The sequence below is a fragment of the Zootermopsis nevadensis genome, unplaced genomic scaffold (assembly GCF_977971745.1).
Source record: "Zootermopsis nevadensis isolate Lab colony 2312 unplaced genomic scaffold, Znev_1.0 Znev_ptg000011l, whole genome shotgun sequence".
NCBI lineage: Eukaryota > Metazoa > Arthropoda > Insecta > Blattodea > Termopsidae > Zootermopsis > Zootermopsis nevadensis.
This window is the reverse complement of record NW_028259143.1, coordinates 215,911-243,600: the sequence shown is the minus strand read 5'-3', so window position 1 is coordinate 243,600 and position 27,690 is coordinate 215,911. Positions and strand designations below refer to the sequence as shown.

The window sequence follows — 27,690 nt, the reverse complement described above, 5'->3', positions numbered from 1 at the left end:
AAACACCTGAAATCCTCTTACGGTGTGGTTGTCTCCTCGCTGAGCAATTTCTCCGCTTTGTCATTTTGTATTATTGCAAGGAACGTGGATTTGGGATTTCTGTTTGCACACACATGAACACCTGCAGAGCAAGTTATAACTACTGACTGTCGTGTTCCTGGTGGAGGCTACGCGGAGTCAAAACCCGGAACACGACACCCGACGTCAGATCTGAAACAGGTTGCTGCGAAACACGAAGTGCTTGCAGAACACGCTTACATGTTGAATGTTCCCGTAGGAATACATTTTTCTCTTGACATACTGAGTTTTCAGTAAAATTTCGGTTTATTAAAAAGACGAAAACTTCATATTACAAAGCTAAACGGAAATGCATACGAATACAACACTGACATATTTTACACAGATATTTTGGGCTGCCGTGTTAGAAGGTCGGTGCGGGGACGGCGGGGGCTATGGGTAGGTGCGACCCTTCCGGGCGGAATCCGAACTCGTCGGCGACGTAGGTCAGCTGGATGGGGTTCCCCTCGGGGCTCGTGTAGGAGAAGGAGCCTTGTTTCACCAGCACGTTGTCAGTCCCGTCGGCCGTGGGCTTCAGGGCGCCCTGCTCGTTGAACGTCGTCCCATCCCCGGACAGGTAGCTGCAGCATAGAACAGGCGTCGTTATGTGTGAACGGCGGGACTGAGGAAAACCACGGGCGTGAGAGACAGCCGGACTTAGTCGCCTGTGCCAAATTATTCTGTTACTTATTACTTGGTTTTCGCTGAGTAGTGATAGTAGCCACGTGTTTAACAATGCTGTTCCAACTGCAGAATGCACAGAACAGATCCGACGTCTGTGGGCAGACGATGTGATAACTGGCGAAGTTTACGGGAGAATGGGGGGCGAGTGTGGGCGAATGTTCTGGGCGATACACCACGTGCTGAGGTTACGCGAGGGTGGAGTTGCTGTCTTCAGAAAAATAAGATCACGTCTCACATCTGCGTGCTTCTATCGTAAAAGTTGATAATACAATCAGTGATAATGCTTTCCTTAAACACATAAATTATAAGTTCATGCCAATTATTGTGTTTACAGTGTATTTTAAACACATCTTGGTATTCAGAGCAGAATTTTGTCTGGAATGCTGTAGTCCCAAATATATAGCAGGTAATAACAGTAAAACAGTTTTAATATTATGTTCAAAGGCCGATGGGACTTTGCAAAGCATCAGCTGCCACTAAGTTAACAACAGGGTCTGCAACCATACGTCATGGATTTTTGATTTGGCCTGCAAAGGATTTCAAAACGCTTCCTCTCAGGGGCGATTACGAACTCGCCCCCATAATTATGCTGTCATTCCGGAATTACGCTAATAGCCGTGCATTTGATACGGAAAGCTAAAACAGCTGTAGGACACAGTTTATGAGAGACCAATGTTTTGCATTATGTCGAATATTAATGTGGTACTTGAGAGTAAGGCGAATGGCAGAAAGGGTGAGTCCTTCAGGCGACAGATGAATTATAGTAACGTAGTTTGGTGGAATAAAATTGTGTAAAGCGAATGACAGACTCCGGCTTATGCTTCCGACGTAATTGGCTTAATAAGCCGAGTTCTTGATACAAGGACAGGTATGGAAATCGACGTGTCGTGTTAATTCCGTGTCTTGCGAACTTTCCGTAAATAAAATTCGTTACGGTCGCAGGCAGCAACAGCCAAGTATGTGATCATCCCGAATTGAATACACTCAAGTCTCTGTACCTTATTCCACGTTTTAACAAGTCTCATTTGCCCCTTAATACGTGGTTACGTTCATGTGGAACACGATGTGTTCCCATGTGAACGCAGAGCATCTGTGAACTGGGTATTTGATATCTCATTACTAAAGATTTTGTGCTGGATGCAAGACGGTATTTGTAATGAATATATAAATAAATTAAAATATTCTCGTTAAAACAGCACCCGGTGGTTTGTTTGGATATAAAACGTCGTCTCCTTGATTGAGAGAAGACCATGTGAAGTGGACAGGATTCCGTAACAAATTGATTCGTCATTTGTGGACTGAGAATTCAGTCACGTGACATTTGTCAGTGAATTTTGGTCTGAAAAATGAAAATAAGAGGCCACTCGAATATTACTGGAATGGTTACCATTCTGTAAAGTGTCACTCCACAAATAACAAATGACCTTTGTTTGGGACAAACAGATAATTTTAATAAGGCGAAATTTCTGTGCGACGTAGGTTTGTATTCTGAACCGTATCCTGCCTTAATCACGCGTTTTCGCTAATTAATGTGGGTCATATCTTGGTGGTCGAAGCGAAGTTGTATGAGGGCGGTACCAGGAGTCGAGTGGAGACTGAACAATGACGGAGCAACAAGAAGGGGTGGGCAAAACCCTGTTTCAGCTGAAAGAATTAAGTGTAATGGAAGTTGCGATCTACCTGAGGGAGAACTGTCCTGCTTCGTCCCTGACTTCCGTGCGCTGCAAGACCGGAATCACGCCCTGACGCACGTCCTGGGGAAGAGGAACGGCGACTGCGACGGCCACAATCACGAGAAGCAGGGCGGCCTGGAGCAGAGAGGACAGTGACGTGACCATGACCTGTTCAATGAAGATGCTGGCTGGCTGGCTGGCTGGCTGGCTGCCCCAGCGTCTTAATGTGAATCGTGCCGCTGAGTTAACTCGCTCAGGCTCTCACGAATTCTCCTCGTTTTGCGGAGTGTTTCTGTTGAGTTACGCGCGAAATTCTTTGCCGCCGCGGCTCGTTTGCTGTCCAAGGCCTCTTAATATGCCCACAGCTTCTCGAAATGTCGCTGGAGTTAATTAGGAAAACATCCGAGTGCTGCGTCATTACGTATAAGATTTTTCATTTTTGATATTTAACAGATGCAGAAGTTAATCGACTCCATTTAATCTTCTCAAAAAAATAGTCCCGAAAGTTTAATTTATACGTCACGCGGAAGTTTACATACCAAGTTCGGTGCGAGATCGTGTGTTCCGCGCAAAATTAATGAGCAACTGGTAGAGATTAAATTGTTTCAGAAAACTTCAAGCACTAATGTGTAAGAGCTGCAGAGGAAATCTTAATTTTGAAGCAGTTTATGGTCTTTCATATATTAGGTTATGAAAGAGCTCGCCACTCATAAATGCTGTACAGTCTGTCTTTGACTGGAATTTCGTTCTACGGGAAATACAATTTCTTTTCTCGCTGTACATCAGCACTGAGTGAAGCTGATGCCGTTGATTGATGAAGCGAACGAATGTTATCGGACTTCGACTTTGTTAATTTATTGAAACAAATTTTAAAGATAAGCGAAATATTAATAGCTTCAAGCAATTCTTAAAATGAAGTGAAATTTAACTCAGGTATGCTGTGGCTAAATTTGAAACAGCCGACTTTCTCTGGTTGTGGATACTCACTGTGTACATGGTGACGTACTGGTGTGCCCGGTGACAGATGAACTCAGTGTGTTCCTGGACACATCTTCACCCCTATATATACACCCTCCTGAGCACGAAATCGGCTTTCCCTCGAGCTCGTCTGTCACAAACAATTGTCCCCAAAATAGTCGCCACTTGCCTTGTGGAAAGCGAGCGGAGGTGTTTCATAAATCTGCACGTGCTGTGCCCCGTCTGACGTCACCGTACTTATTTAACGACGTTACATCAGACTGCAGAGGAGAACGTGTAGTTTTTATTAAATCGCTTTTTGACATCTTGTGAGTATGGAAGATGGATAAACAGGGGTATGAAGGGAAACACTCGAATTACATTTTAAGTGACTGGGGAAAACCGAGAAATGAGACCCCGAAATTAATTTCAGTATATAATGGTTTCTTAAAGTACAGATTTCTAAAGCGTGTAATATATTGTCAAATTCTTGTGTGATGGAGAATTATGAGGTAGAGGGGCCGTGGCCTATTTTAAGGTACCGTCAGCTTTTATGTCGAGTTGCTGGCGTGAAGCGCGCGGCACAGGATGAAAAGCAATGCAATAATACGACATGTCGCTACGTGTGGGGGGTGATGGGCGAGACATGTAGCACGCACTCAGACTTTAAAACGGAAGGCCTGAATTTGAAACACCGCTTGAAAGACTTTCGCGAGGTTGATAATATTAAAATTGATCATCAAGTGGCGGGGTCTTGAATCTTTTAACAGGCTGAACTACCGTCAGCTTGTCAAGAAGTATTGTGCACTATGGAACTTGTGTTGTTGCTTTGCTTAGACTTGATTTTGAGTCCTGGCGGAGCAGGGATTCTTCCCTCTGCTTTTGCGCTTGCGCGGATGGACCGACTGAGCCGTCACACGGGGCGCATGGACGGGCCCATAAGGTGTTACTCCATTCCATTGACAGGTTCTACGTTTGGATTGGAGTGCTCATGTAGAACGCAGCTAATTTATTGACTACTTGCGCCAGCTGCTCATAAAGGGCGCCCTTCGTGTTGACAGTAGACCGCGCATGCCAAGTTTAACCGGAATCCGCTCAAGTTATCCAAGGGGTAAAAACATGCGGACAGACATGACGTACCCCCCTGTTATGCGTTCAGTTTGAGCATTCTGGCTTCTTCGCAGTTGCAGTTCGCTCGCTGCTGTTCCGCCTGCCTTTGCCTTGAGTAAAAAAACAGCCGTGCTGTTTACTCCCTTCATTCCAGATGCCTTTCTGTTTTGACCCGAGGACTGGCACTTCCGCCCCAAAACATCGAGGTCTGCCTTGATCGGTGTTGTCAACAAGCGGCTGTAAGGGACCTGTGTTTTTTGGTACAGTTGATGGTGCGAAGTTACGGGGTTGTGATGTTCGTGAAAATCTTATCATCAAAGTCGATTTATGTACCGACCGAGCAGCTGATCGCATTTGTAGGGCCTGAATTTCGGCCCTGAGCTCCGCTATCTTGACTACGGTTTTTCGTTGTTTTTCTCAGTTACTCCAGGCAAATGCTGCGAAAGTCTAAAGGGCAAATTGCTCTATCTACAGCCTTTACAGATCGCTTAATTTAATTAATCGTCCAATCATTTTACCCCTGGAGGCGTCGTTAAATAAACTAAAGGTAATTAATTAAACTGAATAATTGTGCTGCAGTCGACACGCTCTTTGCATTTCTGCCTTCGTTCGGAGTTACTTTCGCCTTTGGGTTAGGTTACCTGAAAGACACACACGGAATGCTTCGATCGGTTTAATGCCACTCTACGATAAGGAGCGAAAAATTCTTGGTTTTGGTATCACATCGCGAGATTTTGCAACGATAACGCCAGTTTGTGGGCCTCCCATCGAGACTCAGTTGGCTGCCAGAAGCGCCCGGGTTTCTGCGTGAGGCGGATGGGGCAGTGGTGATAGGGCTCCATGCATTCTTCACCTTGGTGGGTAAGTTGGTAGGTCAGCTCCGCGCCCCGCCCCGCCCCAGGAGAGAGAGAAAATCGCGTATAAAACGTGTCTTCCACTGCTTTTGTTGGTGACACAGGTTTTTAGATTAAAATTGTTTTTCTTTTGCTCAAAGACAAAATCGGGGGCTGACGTAAAACGACCTTGTTAGTCAAAAATACGACTGTGGCTTGTTTTAGGATGCCACAGCGACAGTTCCTGGGGCGAGTAACGAAACAGAACGCCTGACCTTCGCACTCTCTTAACACGTCGTCGTATTTGTCCATTGTTTCCGGAACTGTCTTTAAGAACAAACCGCTGGCTGACTTAACAGAATTCCTCGCTCGATGGTGGCTCACGTAACGGGTTTAATTTTAAGTCCATTGACAGCACAACGTGTGGGTGCAGATTCGTGAAGATCAGGCCTGTTGTTAGCACAGCATAAAAACCCACCAACTTTAAAACGTGTTCTGGTGCGAAGGAAATGTCAGCGCTTTCTCAGAAACGCGAGTCATTTGATTATCTGCACCGGATGATGATCCCTTGTGTTACCTGGGTGAATGTTCTCTCTACACAGAACAGGAACTACGACGGCTCAGCGTCAAGGTTACAGATCCTGATATCCCACAGAGTAGGACGGCCAGAGCGTGAGGCTCTCCACTGGTCTCCACAGCTTACCGAGGTTTTCTATCTCACCTCATGGCCATTTATCCCTGAAGGTGAAGGCAGTGTGTTCCAGTATGCACATGCACGTCTACACGGCTTCACAGCGTCGACGTGCAAACCACAAATGTGGTACGTGCTTCTACGGCTGGGATAATCGGATCTGAACTGGATTTGTCTGGCTCAGAAGCGGCCTATGATTGGCAAGCTTCGTGACCAGCTGAGCAATTAGCAGAAAGCACTCTGGCCCTCGCAGTAAGTTCGGTTTAGAGGTGGGTCTCTCATTACGTCACCGCAAAAAGTAGACAGCGTTACATTCAGTGTTTTTTAATCTCGCGTCAGCAATTTTCGTGTGTTTGTCTTTCAAAACTTCTTTCTTTGAAAGACTTGTGCGTCTATAATGGGAGTTTCGTAATATTACATTCGATTTCTTGCAACTTTGAATTGATGGCCGCCGTCTCGTTTCGAGTTGCTATCTTAATTTGGTAGCTGACAGTGATCAAAAATTGTTACAAAGTGTCAGCGTATCTTCTGGCTCGATTGATTCTGATTCATTAAATTCGCCGTTTAGTGCGTCTTATAAACTAATTTCGACGCGTGAAAATCATAGCGCTACAAGAATTCTGGTCATACGAAAAGTCAGAACAGCGCAAAAGCGTCTCCGTGAGGCTACCAGAGAGATCTGTTTCCACGAGGATGTTAAATGGTGTGTGGTGTTCAGAGCAAACGCGTGTTTACGCCACCTGAAGTTTTACCACGCACAGCCTTGATTTCAACACATTTCACGATTATTCCATGTCGCTGTTGAAACAAAGTACATTTCAAATAGTCATCGATTTCTCTTCTCACTGGGAAGTTAAACTAATTAGCCCCGTGGAGGAGGATTCTCCTTCAGAAGCTGATAGTCGTTCCTCTGTTCAAGAAATGTCCAGTTTATGTAGAATCGGAAGGTGCGCTACGTCTAAGCCCCGCGCCCTTTCGCTCGTAAGAGAACATTAAAACAGTGTGAAGTACAGACGGGGCTGGTTTTAAGGGCAGTCTGCTGTCATCCGCCGTCTGCACTTCGGAAAATTTGCTGAGAATCTCGTACTTTGAATTCAGGGTCCTACGTCGACGCCCTTAACGATTGAGGTGGAATTGAGGGAAGATGGGAGGCGTTTGGCATTGGTGATGGTCTTCGACTTTCAGTGATGGAGTCTCGGAGCGTTGCAAACGAACTAACTGAAAATTAGCCTTGTAAAGATCTGTCACCGATTGCTTTCGGTTTAAAGGTTTGCTGTGTTAGCTGGCCAGTCACGTTTCTGAACATGAAGGAGGATTCCCGCGCCCAGTGTGCCTGTGCAAGCGTTGTCCTGATCTCTTACTTCACATTTCTAAAGTGCGTTGCAACACGAGAGCATCGCTTTCTCTGCGCTATGTCGCGCTTATACAACGAGCATTGTAACTCGACAGCTGCCGCCGGCAAGGTTGCAGACTGTTGTTACCCACAGCTCGTGTTTTCGTTATGCCAAAGAAAGCATTTCGTGTATAGTCCGTGAACGCTTGCGAGGGGGTGGAACTCCATTTATTTTAACCTCGTACGTAGGTGGAGGCAAGCGGTTGGATTCACGCTCTGACCACTTTGCCTCCTGAGAGGTATCGCCGGTATCCGCTGGACAGAGGGCAGGGCGGATGCTGTGGCAAAGAGACATTTTATTAGTGTCTTGTCAGGAATCGAACACCGTAGCTTGTCACTGCACTCAATCAGCTGCTCAGTGTAAATATCGTACGTGTTTTTCTTTAAAGTAACCCATATTTCCTTCAGTCATTTGCAATACGGTATTTCTTTTCTCGGATTTTAAATGTTGGTATCACTGCATGTCCCTTTTAGTCTTTTAAACTGTCTCAGTTGATTCGCATGCTTGAAACACTTTTCTTATATCTCTTTCATTCTCATTGATTTCTCATAGTTCTTTAATATGCATCGCTGTTTTTCCATTGACGTGGCTTTGCTGCGTTCTACAGCTCAGCCTAGCGTGATAGACTGCCCGCACTGGACCGCCGCTCTGTGTTCTGTGTTACTGAAATCTCAAGGCCACAATTTCAAGTATGTGCTTGTGTTTTGCTGTTCTGTTACTATGTTTATCATAACAAAGCGGTCAAGCTTGAACACGCACCCGTTCCTGTAAGAATTTAGGTTCGTCACGGCTTGGCGCGTCCTCGGGTTGAGGAGACGCCCCGAGATCCTCCAGGTTGTTAGTCAAGTGAGAGGTTAAACACTCTCACACTGGCCACTACGGTGTTTCGAAATGCGATGCAGGTCCTCTGTTGAGGGCATGGACGATGATTGGATTCATCTGGCTGAAGGCAGGGAGCGGTTGCGGGATCTTGGGAACCTTCGGGTTCCGTAAAAGTCTTGGAATTTCTCGAGTGACTTAGCGACTGTCAGCTTCTCAAGGCGTCAGATGGTGTTGCTTCAGGCTTGTAGTGCCACGTTGATTCTCAGCTGTGAGCTCCTGGTTTGTTGCTGGCAGAATCTCAAGTTTGTTCCAGTCACGTACGATTACAGCCCAATGCGATTACAGATAAAAATTAATTAGTTTCGGGGCTGCTCTTGTCTAAACGCTGTTACCGGTTTCTTGACCTCACTCAATTCTGAGAACGATGTCTGAGGGGTTTTCAGTCGAATGTAATTTTATATTCGTAAGACGTCCGCGTTTTCAGCCATCATGCGCCGACATGTCTGTCATAAAGTGGAAAATTTAAAGCACTTTGCCGCGGGTAAAATGTTGAATCTACCGACCAGGAACTGTTTCCTCCTCTGTACGAGATAAGCAAGTCGGTGTGTTCAGACATTCGCCTTTCCTTACGCCATTTGTGCACAATTTTATCCCATTTTCCTTGTATATTTCTCATTTAACATGATTTACGAGTGGGCAAATTTACACTCAGTACGAAAGCCAGTTTCTGCCGCCTGTGGGTTTGCCTGAAACAGACAACTACAGCGCATTACTCGCGGCTTCACTGCCCAGGGAAACACAAGATTTATTCAGGAACTTGTCTGTTTGTCGTCTTGACGTGTTTCTCCTTGCTATCTGCAGGCCTACTGCATTCTCACATGTCGAGGTTTCGGGTTCTCAGGGCGGCGAGTATGAAGGTGGCTGTCTTCGTCAGCAGACGACACTGGTTAGCATTCTTGCATTGTATTCGACAGATTCTGTGTTCATATCTCGACTAACCTGGCTCAAGGTTCTCGTGCCTTAATTTCATTAATCGTAGTTTAATTAGATGGTATATAGTCTGGGCTGTTCAAAGCTTCGCATAAATAAATAAATAGTGCGTTTAACGTAGTTTGGTTTCACAGAGTGCAATGGGCTCGCGTAGCAAAGCACGGGGTCCGTACAAAAGAATGCACTTTCTCCTTCTTTGTAGGTCCATAGGGCGGCTAAGTGGCCTCACGTGTGTAATCAGTTTATACGAAAATTATAGGCGACGTGGTTTTCTTTGGTACGTTCGTCGCATTCGGCTGCTGCTCTAAGCCCATTAAAGAAACGCAGTTATTTCACGGCGCAGTGAAGCGCCCGGCAGCATCTGGGAATCGATTTCCCGACCACAAGGTCGGACGCACTCAGACAAGCGACCTTGAAGCTTCGTACCTGTGCAATTGCACTTCATTTCAGAGCCTGGAAATTTACGGTACAGATTTTAATTGAGCTTTACAAATCTTTTGTTCGCCACGGTTAATGCCTCTGTATCGTAGCAGATCGTTTTGTGCGGTCGTGCGAACGAAAACGTCATTAGGACAGACTGAGCTTGGCTGCGAGGAGAGACATTTTAGCTGGCAGTCTGGTTGTCCAGGAAAGGGCCATCTCTTGGCTGTTCACGCATTCGGACAGCGAAATAATACATCGAACAGCGTCCACAAGGAAACAGCTCGCTTTTCAAGTTCATTGCACCAGACTTGTCTTTGCTGCATTGCTAAACAGGACCAACGCAAATACTGGGAAGGGCATTGGAATAATGAAATGACCAGTTTGTTATGATAATTTTACGAATCCTGTATACGGCTGTTCACCAAAAAAGTTGGCACGAATTCATTAAAATGGACGAAGTAATTTGTTTGATTGCCTGTCTCTCTCGAGTACAATGCAAGATGAGAATTCGGATTCATCCAATCATTAAATTCAGGTTCTAAGAGCAGTGACGCTACGTGTTAATAAGTGTTGTAACTACTAAGTAGATCGCTTTATGCATGAAAGCAAGCTCGGTTGCCTGCGATGAAGCAACCAACTTAGTCTCCTAGTAACACTCACATCCGAATTGAATCCGGGGATTGAAGGTTTCATGGATGGAGGACAACCTCCCGAGGTTCAGTGAGTTAATGCTTTGACGTAACAAATTTTGGGCTGTTTTCGAGTGCAGCGCAGTGTGGGGGAGTATCTTTCCACGCACGTGTACGCTTTAAGCAGGATAAGGAAGAAGGAAAACCCAAGCCACATGAGTCCCCTAGCACAAGTGAATGTTGCACTGTGGTGTGCTCTTACTCAGACACTACCATTTAATGGTCAGATCTCATTTTGTACATTTCTTAGTCACACATCATGAAACATAGATTACGTGTTCTCTTAACAATAACATGAAATGTTCACGTGATAAAACATTAACATTTATCATCGACTTTTACAAAGTTATTTACAAAATTTAGTAACAAACTGGTAATACAAACTTTACTTCTGAATAGGTAACTACATTTTGTCCATTGCATCCACATGTTTATATCTTATCATTTTCATCGCTTTTCTGTCGAATACCACTTCTATTTTAATTGTATTAAGGTGGAAACACAGCCTACTCGGACGTAAATATTGCGCATGCGTCCTTGAATTTCACATTTCTGAACACAAACTGCAGTGCATTTACACAAGAAACTGGTCGTTGTCTAATTACGCTGATTGCTGATTCCCAACTTATGGTTGGCCACATAAAGATTGATTGAAGGGGGTGGAGTGGGCAGTGGCCATTAAGGACTGCAAAATATTTTTTCGTGCGAACAAAATAATTTACTAGGGTTAAAATTTAACGAGAAAAAGTTTGACTGACATTTCCGTGAGAGACCTCGCATTCAAATGAACGATCTCTTTTGTTAGATTCACGAACTCCCCAAAGGGCCCAAATACATAACTGTAGAATTGAAACTCTAGGTTGCAGCTTGATTGATCGATCTTAGAGGAGCCCCTCATCCTTCAGAATCAATCCTTTACGTGTCTTTGTCTTGGAAATCTGCGTGTTGTAATCGCAGAAACTGTGAGCCCGCGTTGTTTCGGCAGACGAAAGCAATTTCTGGAAATGTCGAACACAACAGCAGCTTGTTAAAACCGACAAGCTTTGTGATGAGACCGGTCACTACAGGAGTAAAATTTTATGATGATTTTAATTGCGAATTTGGAACGATGTGGAGGGAAATACGGTTGAAGATAAGTTATACCTTGTCTGTGACGAGAATCGAGCCTAACGCCTCCATAATGGCTCGGAATCCTAAAAGGGAGCTGCGGGGTTCGGTTACCATTTAATCCATTTTATGTAACACTGATACCTAATGTTGCAATCAGGACGCGAGTTTATGCAGCCCGTATTACGGATTCCTTTAACTTGGCTTTACGAAAAATAAATTAATTTCAACTAAAATTAGTTCTTTTCGTGTTTTTATTTCACCAGGAGCCTGGAAGTCCGTCTTACAGTCGTGTATTTTAGCCCTTTGCATAACATCCATTGAGGATGCCTTCACTTTCGTTAAAACGTGTGATTTGCCATGCAGAAGCAGTCGCAATGTTTCTGCAGTTGCCAAACTGACGGACATACATTTGATGGCAGATATACTTATCCATAATTCAGAGAGACGAAAACGCACGAAACTTAAAATATATGAGCACAATACCATATCATGTGCACTTGCTTATGTATGTTTGTCGCTAGGAAACTAGGAACCACCGAATACGCTCATAAATACCGAATACAAGTAACAGATAAAAGTGTAATTCCATCAAAACATTCCCACTACCCATTACAATATCATACTGACAACAGACACCTCTCCAGCATTCTAAGACAGACATAATTCATTTGTTTTTTTTCCTATTGGGTGATACTCGACTATAATTAGGCCTAACTTAGACACAAACAACTTTTTCTCAAAAATAATTCCATAATTTGTTACGAACAGCGATTACATCTTGAGTATTTTCTGTTGTGAGTCCACTGAAAGCCCGACAACAGAGATTTGCCACACAACGCAATTATAACACAGAAAACACAAAGGTCGTGGTTAAGTGCGTGTTTGGTGAGCTCGGAGAACAGTTCAAACCGTGTCGAGTTAGTTCCTTTTAGATCGTACGGGGTTCTTGTGCAGCGTGAACTGTCACTTTCGTGCACTTACAGTCATGTTTGAGACTTGTGTTCCCCGCCTTTAATCATAATTTGCAGTCTTTAGTAATTTAAGGCATCTGTGAAATGTATTCTCCTTATTTTAATAGGAAATTTCTGTTTGAGTTTAAGCGAGTGAACACTGAAATATCTAAATTTTAAAGGCAGATAAAACTTATGCAGATGATTTTGATTGACAGTTGATTCTTTGTCTATTTAACTGAGATTTTTTAAACATTTTATCTGATAGCGCATTGATTAGGCAGATGAAGGCTGTAGCACTAATAAGTAAGTACGTACGTCCTCGTGCTATAGGCTACTAAGAAATCGTTCTCTAAATATTATTCTATACTAACATGGAAGGATAGATACGTCTCTTAATGTCTGTGGCAGAATTATGAAAATAGACTAGATTTAATTCTGCTGAGAAAAGGCGTGCGTTCTGTACAAAATGATTATCTGATAGTAATTAATAAGTTTTATCACAAAGCCGTCAGTTGCGTGAAGGAAATGGAACAGAAGGAAATGTGCTCGTTTTTCTTTGAATTAAATTAGTCGCGTATTTCCAGGGCCAGCATTTACGAAAATTGTACTCCCCTGTGTCATTGTCATAAATACTCGATGGCTCATCTTTCGTATTTTAACGCATTAGCTGTTTGTTATGCGCTACAATCTGAACCACGGAGAGGAATGAAGTTTTAGGACAATATTTTCATTAAAAATTTATAAAACTTTGATGCCTTCTTGGGAATATACTTGGGTGAAAAGTTTTAAGGGTAGTCTCAACACAAGTGGTGGAAACAGCCCCCACTGGGTTCGCCATTGTACAGAGGTCTTCTGAAGTAAGGTAAACGTGCGTTTAGAAAGGACCGTGTGCAGAAACCAACACAAATCTACTCACTCAGTCACTTCTGTCGTATTAATGAAGCGTCTTTGAACACATTTCGATAAACACAATCCAGTTGCATCTTTTACTTTGTAACTTTGGTGTGTTTGTATGGCATTTACACTGATTCAGATAATTCGTACGTGAGGATTCTACGTTGACTTAAATATCCAGGTAATTGTGTGCGTTTTACACCAGGGAAGTTATGTGAGTTGGAACTGCCATTAATCTTTGTTGACACTGCTAATTGGGTTCATATAAGAGACACTGACATATATTTCGGTCGATACTTTTGGGAACTTCTCTGTTTTGAAATGGCGTAGCAACTTTCTTTTCCTGGAAAGCTGTTGGTATCATATACGTAAATTATGACCGGCTGCACAATAGCATGGTCACGTTATTTAAATTAAACGGGGGAACGCAAACAACTGCACATCTGTTTGTACAGAATTGCTGCGTGTGTACGGGGCGATATCTTTGAAGACGTCTTCGCCTCCCCCGTCTGGAAGCTGGCGTCAGACCGGCGTCTCGAACTTCACCTCTCGACCTCCAGGTCGCCGAATAGATCTTGACCTAGTATGAGTTTGGGCCGGTGGCGGCGCTAGAACCGGTACGATGACAGGCACTAACGCTACAGGCGGCGAGGCCGTGAACTGCTGAACAGCAGCTGTGGTGGCCGCTGTTACCACAGTTGTAGAGGCCGTGGTGATGACTGTGTGGGGATAGTTGCCGAATGGTGACGTCACGGGGAAGTGGTTGGCCACGACTGGGACCCAGCACTGATGTTGCGTGAATCGTGATGGTGACGTAGATCCTGGGGATGAAAGCAGAACCGCTTAAAATATTGCGCGTCCTACGATCATAGTTACGTGCCTGCATGATCGTATTAAGAGCGCGTACAGATCGGTCAGAGCATAGGATATTTCTGTCGGATAAGCTTGACTTGAAATTGATTGACAGATACAGTCCCTCGAGGCAAATTCCGGGAAAACACATTAAATTAGGCCACTACCACTTCCGCCCACGTCCTGTCCAGTTCAGTGTTCACCATAATCCTCTCATTCGACTCTGTCTGAGCCACTGAAAGGAAGAGTTACATTACGTATGGTGACTGAAAAGTTAACTGGATTTTACAGCGGCAGCTTACTGTCCGAATAAGTAGCGGAAGTCCTGCGCTGCTGCTGTGCGCGCCATGATACGGACCGCACGTGGCCTCGCGTCCCAGTGTGAACGGCGTCCATGCTGAGGCTTCGATTCATAGATCGCCAGTGGTCGGGAGATCGGCCCAAGGCCTTGGCTGCCATTTCGATGTTGGCCATGGCTCCCAAGTGTTCGTTCAGCGAATAGAGTTTCTGTGTGATGTCCTTACCTGCAGAAAGAATCAGTCACATGCTTTAGTCAAAAGCCCTTCTCCGATCTCGCCTTCAGGCTTTCTTAAAGGTGGCGACTGACTTGTAACATTTACTTGTAATGTAACATTCGCGGCGAGCATGTTACATTACACCACAACTGGTGAGGCGTATCGAATGCTCGTTTTGAACGCTCGGCTCGACTGTGCTCATGTGTGCTCCATTCATTTCATTCAATATGTCGGACGTGGAGGTTGTGTTATCTTTGTTTCATTTAATACGCTACTCTTATCTAAAGAACTCGTGAATGCTCGTTACGACGCCGCTCGACTGACTGACTGACTTGTAATGTAACACTCAAAGGGATTCGCGAAAAAACCGACAACACGATGGAGCGCCCGCGAGCGTGAGCGGCTCGCATCGAGCGGCTCCGTTCGCTGTATTCACTTGTGTAATGCTCGATTTGTAACACGTTACATTACAGGCAAATGTTACAAGTCAGTCGCCACCTTAAGAAAAATGTAGTAGCCCCATGGATGTCCCACCCATCACAGCCTCAATAACAGAGGGTTTATATCATGAAGCTCCTCTTTGTGCAATGATTTCCGTCCTTTATTTATCTGATCTGTAACCGTGCGTCTCCACGTCATATCTCGTAAGGCCTTTCTTTTCCCCGTCTTGGATAGAACTGGCTCTTGGAACGTCCATTGGCGGTTTTGTAACCTCAATTTTTGCTAGAACAGTGTTTGTCAGCTCATTACTCGGACCTTCTAATTGGTTAGGGATGTTATCGACTGCTACATGCCGCCGTAAGTCGATATAACATTAACAATATCGATTTTAATTTGTTGATCGTTTGAAACACTCGCTTTCGTCATCAGCTCTCAACATGGCCGGTGGTGTACAATTTGTGTTGCTGGAATCATTTTAAAAACGCGAATTATGTTCGTAACGGTGTGCTAGCTAATGTGTGCAGTGTTTGTGTGTGAGGAAGTGAGGGCCAGTTGCATTTTACGCCATGAATTGGGCAGACACCGCGTAAGGTAAGACATTAATGTTTACTAATAATGTTCGTAGCTTGAGGGAGCCGAGTGGTCGTGCAGTTGAAAGTGTTTTGTTGACCTGTTCGTTGTGTCTTCCTCTTCAAGTAATTATTTCAACAGATCCCAGACCTTTCCTGCCCTTCTGTGGTGTTTTCATTCTTATTTCCCCTTGTCCTCATCCACTCGTTGTTTCTTTCTCGAACCTTCGCTAACCACACAAGCAGAGTGTGCCTGCTGCATACGTCACAAAGCCCACAGATGTCTCCCCTCTTTCCATTAGACCAATAAAACTATTCCACTGCAATGGCAGTGCATTACAGAACAGGGTAGTTCGAAATCGGGGGCTGTGATTTTACATAAAATTTGCGAAAACACAAGTTATCATCAGAAATTACACAAAATAGCGAAGTGGTGTAGGTCGTCACAAGGTAATTTTCGAAATCGGTCTGGGTGTGAGGAAAGTCGTTAGCTATTTGAAGAGCTGTTGCCAAACACTTGAAATATCAATCGCCACTCTCTAGATCATTTCTGCGAAAGACGGTTTTGGTCCAAACGATGGATCTCTTTTTGTTAATATTTTCATCTCATAGGTAACAACATGTACCATCTATTTTAATAATTAAAAGGCATAATTCTGTATTTCCCCCACATAATGTTATCAGAAGACACAGATTATTTCTTTAATCAGCATCAACCAAGCGTTCCTTTTAAGCATTTGCCTATATAATTTTTTTTTCCATTAACTTGTTTTGTATGGGGGGGGGGGCAGGATGTACATCTTTCAACGATCACTTCACATTGAGTGAAGACGCTTTATGTTTGTATCAAAGTGCACGACAGTTAATTTATTGCTAATTATAATTATTATATTCTGAATGTTGACTGGTTTCCTCAGGTTTTTGTAGACGGACATAAAGTGTCGAAGTAACCCCTTTTCGGCCGTGTTTTACCACCCGTGTTCTGAGCTGTTGATTTTCTTTGTGATGGGTGCAGTTACGATCCAGATAAGGAGACGGTAGTGGGGGGATAACATTAAGCTGCATCACCTATGATGTTGGAGAGCACCACTTGGAGCCCTGGTCGGTGCCTCAGAACTCGCTTCAGCTTGAGGCGCGACCAGCACATGTAGAGGCACTCCTGCTCGGCCGTTATTGTCACCTGCAACAGACAAGTTGGGTAACAGCTCGCCGTGTTCTGTTTGTGCCCGTAAAAGAGCTGCCTTCTGCAGGAAAGTTTCGTACCTGAAACACGTCCTCGCTTCTGTCGTGGTTCGCCTCCCACTCGGGAGAGTCGATGAATTGGTGAGAATGGATGTAATGGAGGTGCGTGTTGTCACACGTCACTCGCAGCCTGACAAACAAACAAACAGACAAACAAACAGCGGTGTGAGAGAGAGCATGAAGACTGGGGAATTCACGTGTTGCTTTGCACGATCGAACCCGACTTTCACGACGAAGTTAATTAACGAGACATCCAGATGTTATCTGTCGTTTTACCAGAAATGTAAGTAGAGGCCAAATTTTTGTAGCATTCTCCCACCCACACCCGGGTCTGCCAACAAAAATTGTATAGGAACCCTCCTCCATTGCGATGCAAAGTTGGTCCTAATTTAACGCAAAGCCCCCGCAAGACGTAGACGCAGTCCACTCACTTTCCTTTCAGCAGCACGGAAAGCCTCTCGTCTGCAGGGGTGACCTCCTCCACGGCGTACGTTTCGCCCGGTTCCAGGTGGAGCAGTTGCCCCTCGCGGGTGAGTTCCTTGAAGTGCTTCTTGCTGACTCGCAGGGGCTTGAACAGCTTCAGGTAGAGTTCCGTCAGCTCCACGGAGAGGGGCGGTGGCAGGAAGCGACAGGTCAGGATGGCCGTGTGCACTGCGTTCAGGAACACGAGGCCGACGCTCCAGGCGAAGGCGTCGGGCGCGCAGACGTGGATGCCAGCCCAGAGCGCCGACAGAGAGAATCCCACGCACAGGAACGCCCTGGAAACAGGAAAGTCGTCTGCAACTCCATGGCGAAGGTGTGTGGGGTAGCGAAGGTAAAGCTCCACGCATTCTTGATGTCGGCTGTTACAGCTACCGCCGAGTGTTCGGATCCACAGTGAGAAATAGAGTGACGCGGCGTCGTGCGACAATCCAATTAAATTAGCCAAGGCAACGAATGCCAGGAAGAAACACGGGCTTACCTGAGTAGAAGTAAGCTCTGTTTAAAACTGCGTGGGACGATAAATGCAGCTGCGAAGAAGAGGTTGGCCGTTTGAAAGAGGTTGTGTTGCGCAGCCTCCCATTCCACACAGGACGCATCGTCTTCACCGGGAATAATCAGATCGGTGACCACCGAAACGTCTGTGTCGTTTGCAAGACTGATGTCCGCAGACAATAGCAAACTCAGTGTCGGCGATGAGGAGGAGGAATTCCAGAAGGCCTCGGTCCAGACAGAGAACTCGGTGAAGTTATCCGTTACTGGCGCCGTGGTGCTACTTGCTGTTGTCGTCATGGTCTGACTGCTGGATGTCGAACCCATGTCCTGACGGGTCACGACGTCTCCGCCGCCGCCCCCAGTATCCTGGTCCACCCCGTCAGATTCTGCTGGGACGAAAAAGGTTCTGGATATTATGGTGACGTCACTGCTTCCTACTTCCGTGGGTGTGGACGTATTTGGAACCTTCTCCATCACAGACCACGTGAAGAATCTGAAAGAGATCGAAACGAATTGTCACTGGTGATGTTCCCTTCATTCGAAAAACGCGTAAGCAAGTGCGTGGTGGTCCTCTCGCCAGAGGCTGCAGACTTTTTCACCAAGAAAGCCGCTTCGTATGCCCCGATGGTGATGAAATCTTGTGTTTTCTGATTGCCCGCCGCCCCTCGTTTGAATGCGCTACTGGACGCAATACTCCGGGTATTTTGGAGACGGGATTGTCTCAAAAGAAGCCTAGCCACGCTCACATAAGGGGCAGGTGGAAGCGAACAAGCCTCTCGCCTCATAAAACATTTCTTAAAGAAGGAAACGTGAAATCATCCTCTGATTTTCTTTGGGATTTATGCGTTCCGTTTAAGGATGTTCTGAGTCTCACTTGCCGACAATGCAGTGCTTAGTTCGAACACTCCCCCCCCCCCCTCCACCGCCTGGCACTCGAATCTTCAGTCGTAAATCTCGAATAAACATCCGAGCGTTGGGTGGGACCGAAGGAGAAATGCCTGGATTCGATCCAGATCAGAAGGAAAGCCAACCGCGATGCGGTACGATAACTCACTCCACGGTGATAAAGACTGCGTTTGGTTTGTTCCATTGTCTGTACGCGCTAGGGGCTGAAACTGTTCTGGACTTGTCTGGTAAATAAGCACGTTAATTCTTTTAGAAATTATGGTCCGACTTCTAAAGTAATTGGCGTTTGCATGCGAGGACCACGTCCTAGCTCACATCATCTCTGGAATCGCAGACTCAGTAGAGTTCGGTGATCAGCTTCGGTCTCGGGGTAGGAATGAGATACTTGTCCAAGGTCGTGATTAACTGCCAGGCAATGACGATAAATGTGCGACGTCTGGAATAACGAACGCACTTAACAATTGTTCATTCGTAGGAATGGTACACTTTGGTGAACGGGATTCGTGGATAAGGATCCGCAGATCTGATTGTGTTCTTTGCAGAGCCTATTGCATTTTCTGCTTTGGAAAGGACAACGATTCCCTAACATCTTGTTTTATAATAGCAATAGCTAAACACAATAGACCGTGCCATTCCCTTTTCTAAACAACTGGTAGGGCGACGTCCTCGGAGGTAGCTGTCGGAAAATCTGTTCGGCACAGCTCCAGCCCCTTTGTAAGTGGTAAACAAGCTAACTCTGTGTACCCTAATAGCCCTCTGCCAGCAAAGTTGTCATAAACGGAAACATGCGAAATTTAACAGTAAGGAAAAGGATTAAGATTCTATCGAGTGTCGTCGTTCGGGTGGTGTTGAGCGGCTGACACCTGCAGCAGACGACGGCCAATTCAAAATGTTGCTTTCAAACGAATGCCCAGGAAATCCTTCCTTGTGATTCATACTTCTACTGTTCGTTGTTCGTTCTATACAAACAGAATTAATTTTCTGTCAAAATCAATGTCTGCTGCGTTTTAGCCGGCGTAATTTCCCCGACACCTCGCTGGTGTTTTGCCACGGTACAGCGTACAAAAAAAAACCACACACGCGGACGGACGGACGGACAGAGTATCTATCGACTGTCTGCTCTTCTCGTCGTCATATTTCCAGTCCCCTACAGCGGACACTCGCTTACCGAATGACCAGTCCCTTTGTCCCTGTGTGCATCAATGTAATTAATAGTTCAGTGTGACCGCTGAATTACATTCAGGCCTAGAGTTTCGTACATGTGAAATTATAATGGAGAAATACGTACAAAATTTTGGTTATGAAGCCCGAACGGAGGGGAGCGCTTGGTTGCCCGAGGCGTAGATGGGAGGTCAAGGAAGTTGGGATGGAGGTTGTGGGTTGGTTGGAGACTTCTGAGGCTTTTGTATACACGGTAATGAATCTTGGGGTTTCAAGCCAGACGTAATAGTCAGTTTGTCAAGGACTGCTCCGTGGACGTAGACTGTGATGAGCTCATTTTAATTTCTTGTCGATACGAAGCTCGTGTTTGAGGTCCACTTGCCCACAAGGGAGACGTTGTTCAGCAGCCGCCGATTCACTGCACACGAATTACTTCCTGCCCTTGGGTACGTCGTACCATAAACCTTTGGCGCAGCGAGTGAGTGGACCTCGTAGAAATGACACGCCTTTGACTGACGCAGTGAAGGATACAAAACAGTAATGTAAGATTTGAGGTTTTCACGGCGATGAGTATGAAGATTTCCGTCTGATGATGGAGGCAGTATGACCTCTGAAACGTCGGTTAACATCGACCAGACTACACATCGCAACAACCCAGAAGACAGAAATCTTCATATATATTAATGACCCTCTCGTTACGAGTATTTTATTGGTTACTATTTGAAAGGAATTCACAAGTAGATCAAACACTGTTTTCTTAAATTAGACGGCCGATACTTTGTACGTAATAGAACACCGCCTTCCAAGTTCGTGTCCGTAGCTTTAAGCACGCATTGACGTATCACTTAAAGTGGAATAAACAAGTTAACTTAGCAGGAAATCGGACTGACGCACGCAACATCGTAAGCGTTGATACTAACCAGTTATTAATTAATGATGTTAAATTAAATTAACTGGACGACATGTCGTGTGATAAGAACTCCATCGGCGGTCTACTGAATGCAAGTTTCGCTTGCGACATGAAAATTAATGGTAGAAAGCGGTAATTGGATTCTAGTGAAATAGAACGTTTGAAGCCGACGCTCGTATTCGGTCTGGTTATCGCTGATGAAGGAAATGAGTTTTGTAACTAGATGAGTAACTATCAGCTTCAAGGAAGACTCCGTTTCATGAATTTCGTTAATAATCTCGTAACGATGTGATGTTGAACGATCCCACTTTTTGACGCCCTCTGTTTCTGAATAAGACGACTTTTTGTTTTTGTACGATATTCGATTCGGACCGGTCTCGAGCTGAACGCTGTGAATATTCCATGAATAAAGTACCAGCTGTTTAAACACAATTAGGCGTAGGCAAACTCTCCTCCTGATGGCCAGCTCGTGGCAGCAACCACCCCTGACTTCATCAGGAAGATTTGAACATCACGAGGAACAATCAGGAACTCCACGAAATGTGCTGCCGAGTCACGTGACGAGAGAATTCATCGCCAAGGTTTTTGCGATAAGCTCCAGCAACGCCACGAAGATTAATTGTTCTTAAACACGAACGTAACTTCATTTTATCTCTGCTGATAAGAGGGCCTCGTCACGTGAGGCGTGGGACGGGATGTCATTTGTTTCTGCTTAAGTGAAATGCGTTTAGTAGACCGCGGACGGTCAGCTTTTTCTACGGCACGCCTTACTTATTGTTGCTCGTCGCTGGTTTTCAGCGCCCCTAAGAACAAGCCTCTCGCACATTCCCGTAAATTTCGAACCATTTTTCAGGATTTCCAACGTTGCATCTATCACAGCTTTAAATCTTTCGATGGCGTAGTTTGGCAACAATGTTCGCACTGTGTAGCCAGAAATCGATTCGTTTTACGAGGCGTGAAAATGGTGTGAAGAGGAGAGAGAGAGCGAGAGAGAGAGGGGGTAAAGGGAGGATTTGGGGGAGGTCCACTGCTGTGAACGGTTCTGTTTCCGAAACAAATTATTCGCATAATTACACTTCACTTGATACAATTCTGAGATTAATCTATTCATTAATATTTATAATTAATAAAAATTACAGAGCACCGTAAACACAAGTACTTCAGTTTTTTAAAGTTTCTGACAGGTAACACCAATTTTAAGAATTTCTTCTTCGCTCTCACTTGACAGACTGTGCGTCGTTAAATTTCTATTACGCAGTTTTCTGCATTTAATTTTCTATCGACTGTTTAAATTCTTTCTAACCTCGTAACCTCATTAATGACTTTGAAATCGCAGTTCATGTCCGCGCAAGCAAAATGTTTGATTCTAGTCAAACGGTTGCTTTAAATTGTCGACCTGCCCTCGGATGCCCTTCGATCTGGTTCACCCCCTGCGTTCCTACATGCAAAACTCTGGTTCGTTCAGGATTGGTATGCGGACCCTTTGATTAGCGACGCAGCTGAAATTTGATGGAGAAGAAATCTTTCGTAATTTCTTCATCCCTTTTGCATTCTCTTTACTCCGTCCCTTTCCCCGGTCCTTCCGTCTTCCTTTTCTGTGCCTTTCAACTTAGAAGAACAATTTTTAATCGCGCTACGAACTACGTTATTTCAACGTGTTCGTCGCCTGTATTACAAAAGCTGCCAGGTTCGCTGTCACGTAATTATTGTTGTGAACAGTTTCAGTTAAAATGGTTCGTTGCACACAACATTTATACAAAGACTGTAAGTAAAACGTCATACGGACGAGAATACTTAAGATATCTCAAGAGGATCTTTCTTTCTGGGTTCAACTTTTGGTTGCGCTGTGCCCAAACGTTTCATTGGACAAGAAGGAGACATTTCGATTTCACGTATTCGCGTGCATAATTAACTGTGACAGGGTCAGTTGAGTTAAATTAGAGAGAACGCCATTAAAATGTGCGATGACAACGTAAGGCTCGCAGCCGGTGTCATTTTGATGTTATGAAAACACCTAACAGCTTTTAATTGTTTACACACCGTGTAGAGGTGTTGTGATGGCAAACATTATCAAGGCGTGAGGTGAGAGGTCTCCAAGTAATCGAACCCCACAAGGTCTTTCTTATTTGTGCATGAGAGTCGTGTAGGGAAACCAAGGCGCAGTTGGGTGTATAATATTAAAATGAACGTTAAGAAGATAGCGAGGGGATTCATCTGGCTCAGGATACGGACCGGTGGCGGGCCCTTGTGAACACGGCAATGAACCTTCTATATGCGTGAAATTTCTCGGCGACTGTAATTTTCTGAAGAATTTCGTGTGTGGATGTGAAGAAATCATTTCTGCACGCAGACGCCGACGCTGTCCGATCTGTGCGTCTAGACACGCTCAGTCAGGGTTGTGACGCGTAATGCGTCCTTTTATCTCTCTGTCTCCCTCCCTCTGTGACTTCTTAACCCCGTTCGGGGGTGATATTCTAGTAGCTGCAGGGAGAATCACGCAAATATCTAGTTCAGGCGTCGGGGGTTGTAATTTCAGTTTGCACACGCGAGCTCTGTGCTAAATTACAGGAAATTGGGAAATGTTTGCTCTGACGCAGGTCAGGCGGTTGCTGCAGATTTCCTCCGACCCCATCCACGTGTCTAACAAAATTAAAATTAATTCACCACCCTGACCTTCGCCACCACACCGTGATAGTCGCTCAGCTGGTCAAGAAATTTCACAAATTTGCAACCCGAAGACTCGGAACAAGCGGTGTAAAGAGGCAACTTTTAAGTTTCCAAAAAAGATTCGTTTGCCCCCCCGCCACTCTACTGTTACCTCAGTTTGCGTCCATGTGACAGTAAAATGTACGTGAGAGTTATAAGGGATGGGGCGGTTCGTGATGTAGAGGCTTCGTGGCAGGTGGTGGATGAGAATTTAACCTCGGCCTCCGTGATGCCAAGGCTGAAGACACGAATCGAAAATCAGAGACGCCGAATAACTTTTGTTAATGAAGGTCCGACGGTTCAGGAGCCATGAAATGTTTCGTGCCTCGATTTGCTAAACACGTGAAGGCAAAAATGGTTGCCGTGCACAAAAGTGAAAGGAAAGATCACTCACTTCCCTTTCGGGGTGATTTGAATATCCTGGCCTTGACGCATCGACGTCGCTGATGATAACAGAACAAAACGACGGCGTTCGTACGGCATCTCAGCAGCGATGCGACGCCGGTTTGAAGTGACCTCCTTCTCAAATGATCGTCTGTCGAGACTTTGCCAACTTTTCTGTTCGAATAAAGTCGATCTAAATAATGAAAGTAAAAAGTTTGTGTTCGTCTGGACTGGATTAAATGATCTCCCCCATGCGTGCTACAAGTTACCCCATCCTAGCCTTCTTGTCTTATCCACCGTAAAATAAATTATTGAGACGACAGTTTCTTGCCTGATATGAGTATTTTCGGAGCAGTTAAAACTTCCTCTTGTGGAAGACGAAAGATTACGTCACCGCCACAACAAAATTATCATTCCACCTGTCGCCATTGTTTCCAAGCGACATAGTCACGTGACCTCTTGCGCGATTTTCCCTAAACAGCATCAACGAATCAGCCTTTGCAATGGTGACGCGTTGTGTTTTCTTCGCGGTACGGACGGAATTCTTTAATATTTAAACCAGCTTCTGCTTCAGAGGATGAATTAAATTATTTTGTACGTATAAATACACTTCTCAGACGTGTGACTGTGAAAGCTGTCGATAAATATTTTTACTATTTTGCTAACTGGAATTATTCAGTACTTCGTGAGGTTTTACAGATATACTGAGCCAGAACGAGTTATGTGGACTGCTGCATAGGCGTCCGGGTGGCATACAAAATATCGGAATTGGGCACCGGATTGTTCGACTTTCGACCAGAAAGCTTTTTTAACATAAAAACTGAACCCTTCATTTTTTATGGGTGACGTGGGTGGGACGTTGTTTAAAATTCTGATAGGAAAACGCGGTTTCCCTGAATGCGTGCGAATTCCCAGTAATGAATACGACCGGCTCATTGTCTGCTTCTCGTAAAAGCAAATCTGCAGACAATAGACAAAGCTCGTACCACGAGAAGGCAAGCTATTGGTGCGCTAGACGTCGTTAACAAAGAGCGAGCATTTCACTTCTTTGAAACAAGTTGATGACAAGTGATTGCAGAACACATCACGCAACGATATTTTCAGTTTCTTGCCTGACCATCTGAAAACTTTGCACTTAAATTAGCGACTACGTGATGTGGGCCCCGTGTTGATATGGACCAGTGGCGATAAGCAAAGGACAAGGAGGAACAGTTCGGATACTTGATAAAAGTAGAACAAATCAGAATTATGTTTATGAAAACGTAAAGGCACGTTAAATTCCGGGGATGCCAAGGGATGGGTGGCTTTTTACTTACGTGCAGCGTAGGCTATGAAGTTCTCACTGCCCTACATCCCAGAAGACAGCCAACCTCCAAGTGTTTGTCGCTTCATCTTTACGAGTTGTTAATAATAATAATAATAATGCCGAAATATAGATAAGATGTTACTGCGTACTTACAGTAATTTAATCTTTTATCTGCATACGAATGTTACTTATTAATTTGCAGACTAAAGTGATGACAGTGAAGTGGCGAGTACAGAGATTAGAGTTCTTCACTACCACGCAGAAAATGAGTTTTAAGTTTCATCTGAACGGTAGCGTAATTGGGGGAGGGGCATGGGTTAGGGGTAAACCCCCCCCCCCCAATTTTGAGGGCAGCAGAATCGTATGATGGCCTTTGAGTTCCAATTCCTGAACTGGAATCTCTGCTGGTCCACCCGTCCGTGTTTCTGTCATCATCCGTAATTAATGCTTCCTAATTACGTTCAGCTTTGAGAAGTTACTTCGCCCCTTGACACAACGCGTGAGCAACATTAGGTCACGCGAAAACGTTTCCCATGATGAAGTAGAAATCCAAGACTTGTTTGTACATTTTCCCACTTGGGACCACTTGTTTATAAAGCTCGCTTGTTACTTGGCATATTTATAGGCTAAATAGTTCTGTTACTGTTCACTGATTAGAATTTTGATAAAACATTCCCTGCTGTGTTCCTTGTTCAGTGGCTGTCGGCTTTTGTGATGGGAATCGTATGAACGCGTTAATATGTTTTAGTTCCTGTGTGGCATTTTCCCTTTGAATTCAGTAATTCCGAATCAGCGATTTTTCGTTACACCGCTGCTGTAAACAGTGCCTTGTTCAGTGTCCCTCACGCACAGGACATTTAAACATATAATCGTTTTATCCAATTGCAGTTTTACTTTAAGCGCGACTTGGCTTCGCCTGGCCTCCGTCTTCACGTTAGCATGCAACGACTCCAAAAATCTGCCAAGATCTCCTTGGAATTTATTTCTGTGTAGTTTGAGTCAGATTTGTCGACATCGGACGTTTCTGAACGCCTTGTCTGTGAATCCGTCGCCCCGTGCAGCCCTGAATGACAACATTTACGAAGTGGGGGGAGGGCGCCCCGTTTATTAAAAAGTCAGTTGTAAAATGAAATGTCCGCAACCATTAAAATCTGCACTTACTTGTCGTAGAGCCTGTAGTGTGGCAATTAGCATTGCCACGTGTGCACTTGGCTGACCAATCAAAACAATTCTACGTCCTTTATCCGAATTCAAATGTTCTTTGCCATGCTCGCGAGAATCTGCCACTGAACCATTTTCTGAGCCAGTTCAATCCATCTCAGACCCTCACATAGTTTTAATATTATCCTCGTACGTACGCCAACGCCTCCCATCTGGTCTTTCCCGTTCAGAGACGCTGATTAGGACCACTGCGACCTCGTTTCAAAATATTTTGTGTGTCTGGATGAACGTCAGTGGTTCCTAGACCGTGTGAGAATATTTTTCATGTGACGGCTGACAGAGGACAGGGAAGCTGTTTTTTGGATGCAGGCGCGGGTTCTAATTTCTTGCGTCGATAAATTACTTTACCCAGACAGGGCACAAAATTCAAGAAACGTTACTTACCGGGCGAAATTACGTCATTCTACGTCAAGATCCTGTTGTTCCACTGACTGAGATGAATCCAGAGATGTCGCAGCATCTTCGGCACCTTAATATTCAGTTCATGGTTATACAGCGTCACTCCCCAGACACGAACATTTTTGTTAATTCACGGGAAACTCAAGTGTTTTCTGTGTTGTAGAGAAGCGATCCATCTGTTGGATGTCCGACGCGAACTGAAAACACTGCACCCCACCCAGCCATTGAAACCCCCTAGCAGCGCAGAACACGATCAATATAGGAGCGCGCGGGGCTTGGGGGCAACTACCCCTCCTGCCACACACACGAGTTAGCGTCTTCGCCATTTTGTGTCGTAAAGCGAGAGACAAATACATAACACACGCACTTCTAGCGCGGGGCTGCAACGTAAACACGTATGTGTATAACGAGGATTTTTAGAGTCCGTAGTTTTTGTCTGAGTTAGGATTTTAAAGGAGTCCGCGCTGCACGCCCCCCCCCCCCCCGGCAACTTTTTTTCGAATTAAAACAAGAAAGTGACAAGGGGCGCGTGTGTAATGTTTTCTTTCCGCCCATCAGAATTCAGCTGTTTCCTAACCCCAGGGTCAGATGTCTGGTGAAGTCCTACGCGTTTCTTTTAAGCGATACAAATCTGTAGTGTGTCAGGAAACTTAGCGATGCACTAATACGAAGTGCGTGTGGCGTTTGAAAACCGCATGAACGTTCTTCGCTGCTTTGACACACAGGGATTATCAGTCGACATACTGTGGGCACGCTGTGAACCGTGATTGGACGAAGTCGAAGTAACTTTGCCTTAGGACGACGCATAAGTGTAACTGTGCTG

The 27,690-nt window shown here is 45.0% G+C and overlaps 2 protein-coding genes across 2 annotated transcripts; both read right to left on the bottom strand.

Annotated features, from left to right (window-relative positions):
- Positions 1–305: 305 nt before the first annotated feature.
- LOC110838206 (endocuticle structural glycoprotein SgAbd-2) lies at positions 306–3,497 on the bottom strand. Its single transcript, XM_022081190.2, has 3 exons — positions 3,402–3,497; positions 2,422–2,549; positions 306–638 (listed from the first exon to the last, which is right to left on the bottom strand). Exons 1-3 carry the CDS (start codon positions 3,408–3,410, stop codon positions 422–424), a joined length of 354 nt encoding a protein of 117 aa, XP_021936882.1. The 5' UTR covers positions 3,411–3,497; the 3' UTR covers positions 306–421.
- Positions 3,498–10,516: 7,019 nt separating this feature from the next.
- Positions 10,517–27,102, bottom strand: LOC110838202 (uncharacterized). The gene is made up of 7 exons (XM_022081184.2): positions 26,853–27,102; positions 17,861–18,367; positions 17,331–17,657; positions 16,921–17,029; positions 16,726–16,837; positions 14,435–14,656; positions 10,517–14,101 (listed from the first exon to the last, which is right to left on the bottom strand). Exons 2-7 carry the CDS (start codon positions 18,346–18,348, stop codon positions 13,803–13,805), a joined length of 1,557 nt encoding a protein of 518 aa, XP_021936876.1. The 5' UTR covers positions 18,349–18,367; positions 26,853–27,102; the 3' UTR covers positions 10,517–13,802.
- Positions 27,103–27,690: the final 588 nt, after the last annotated feature.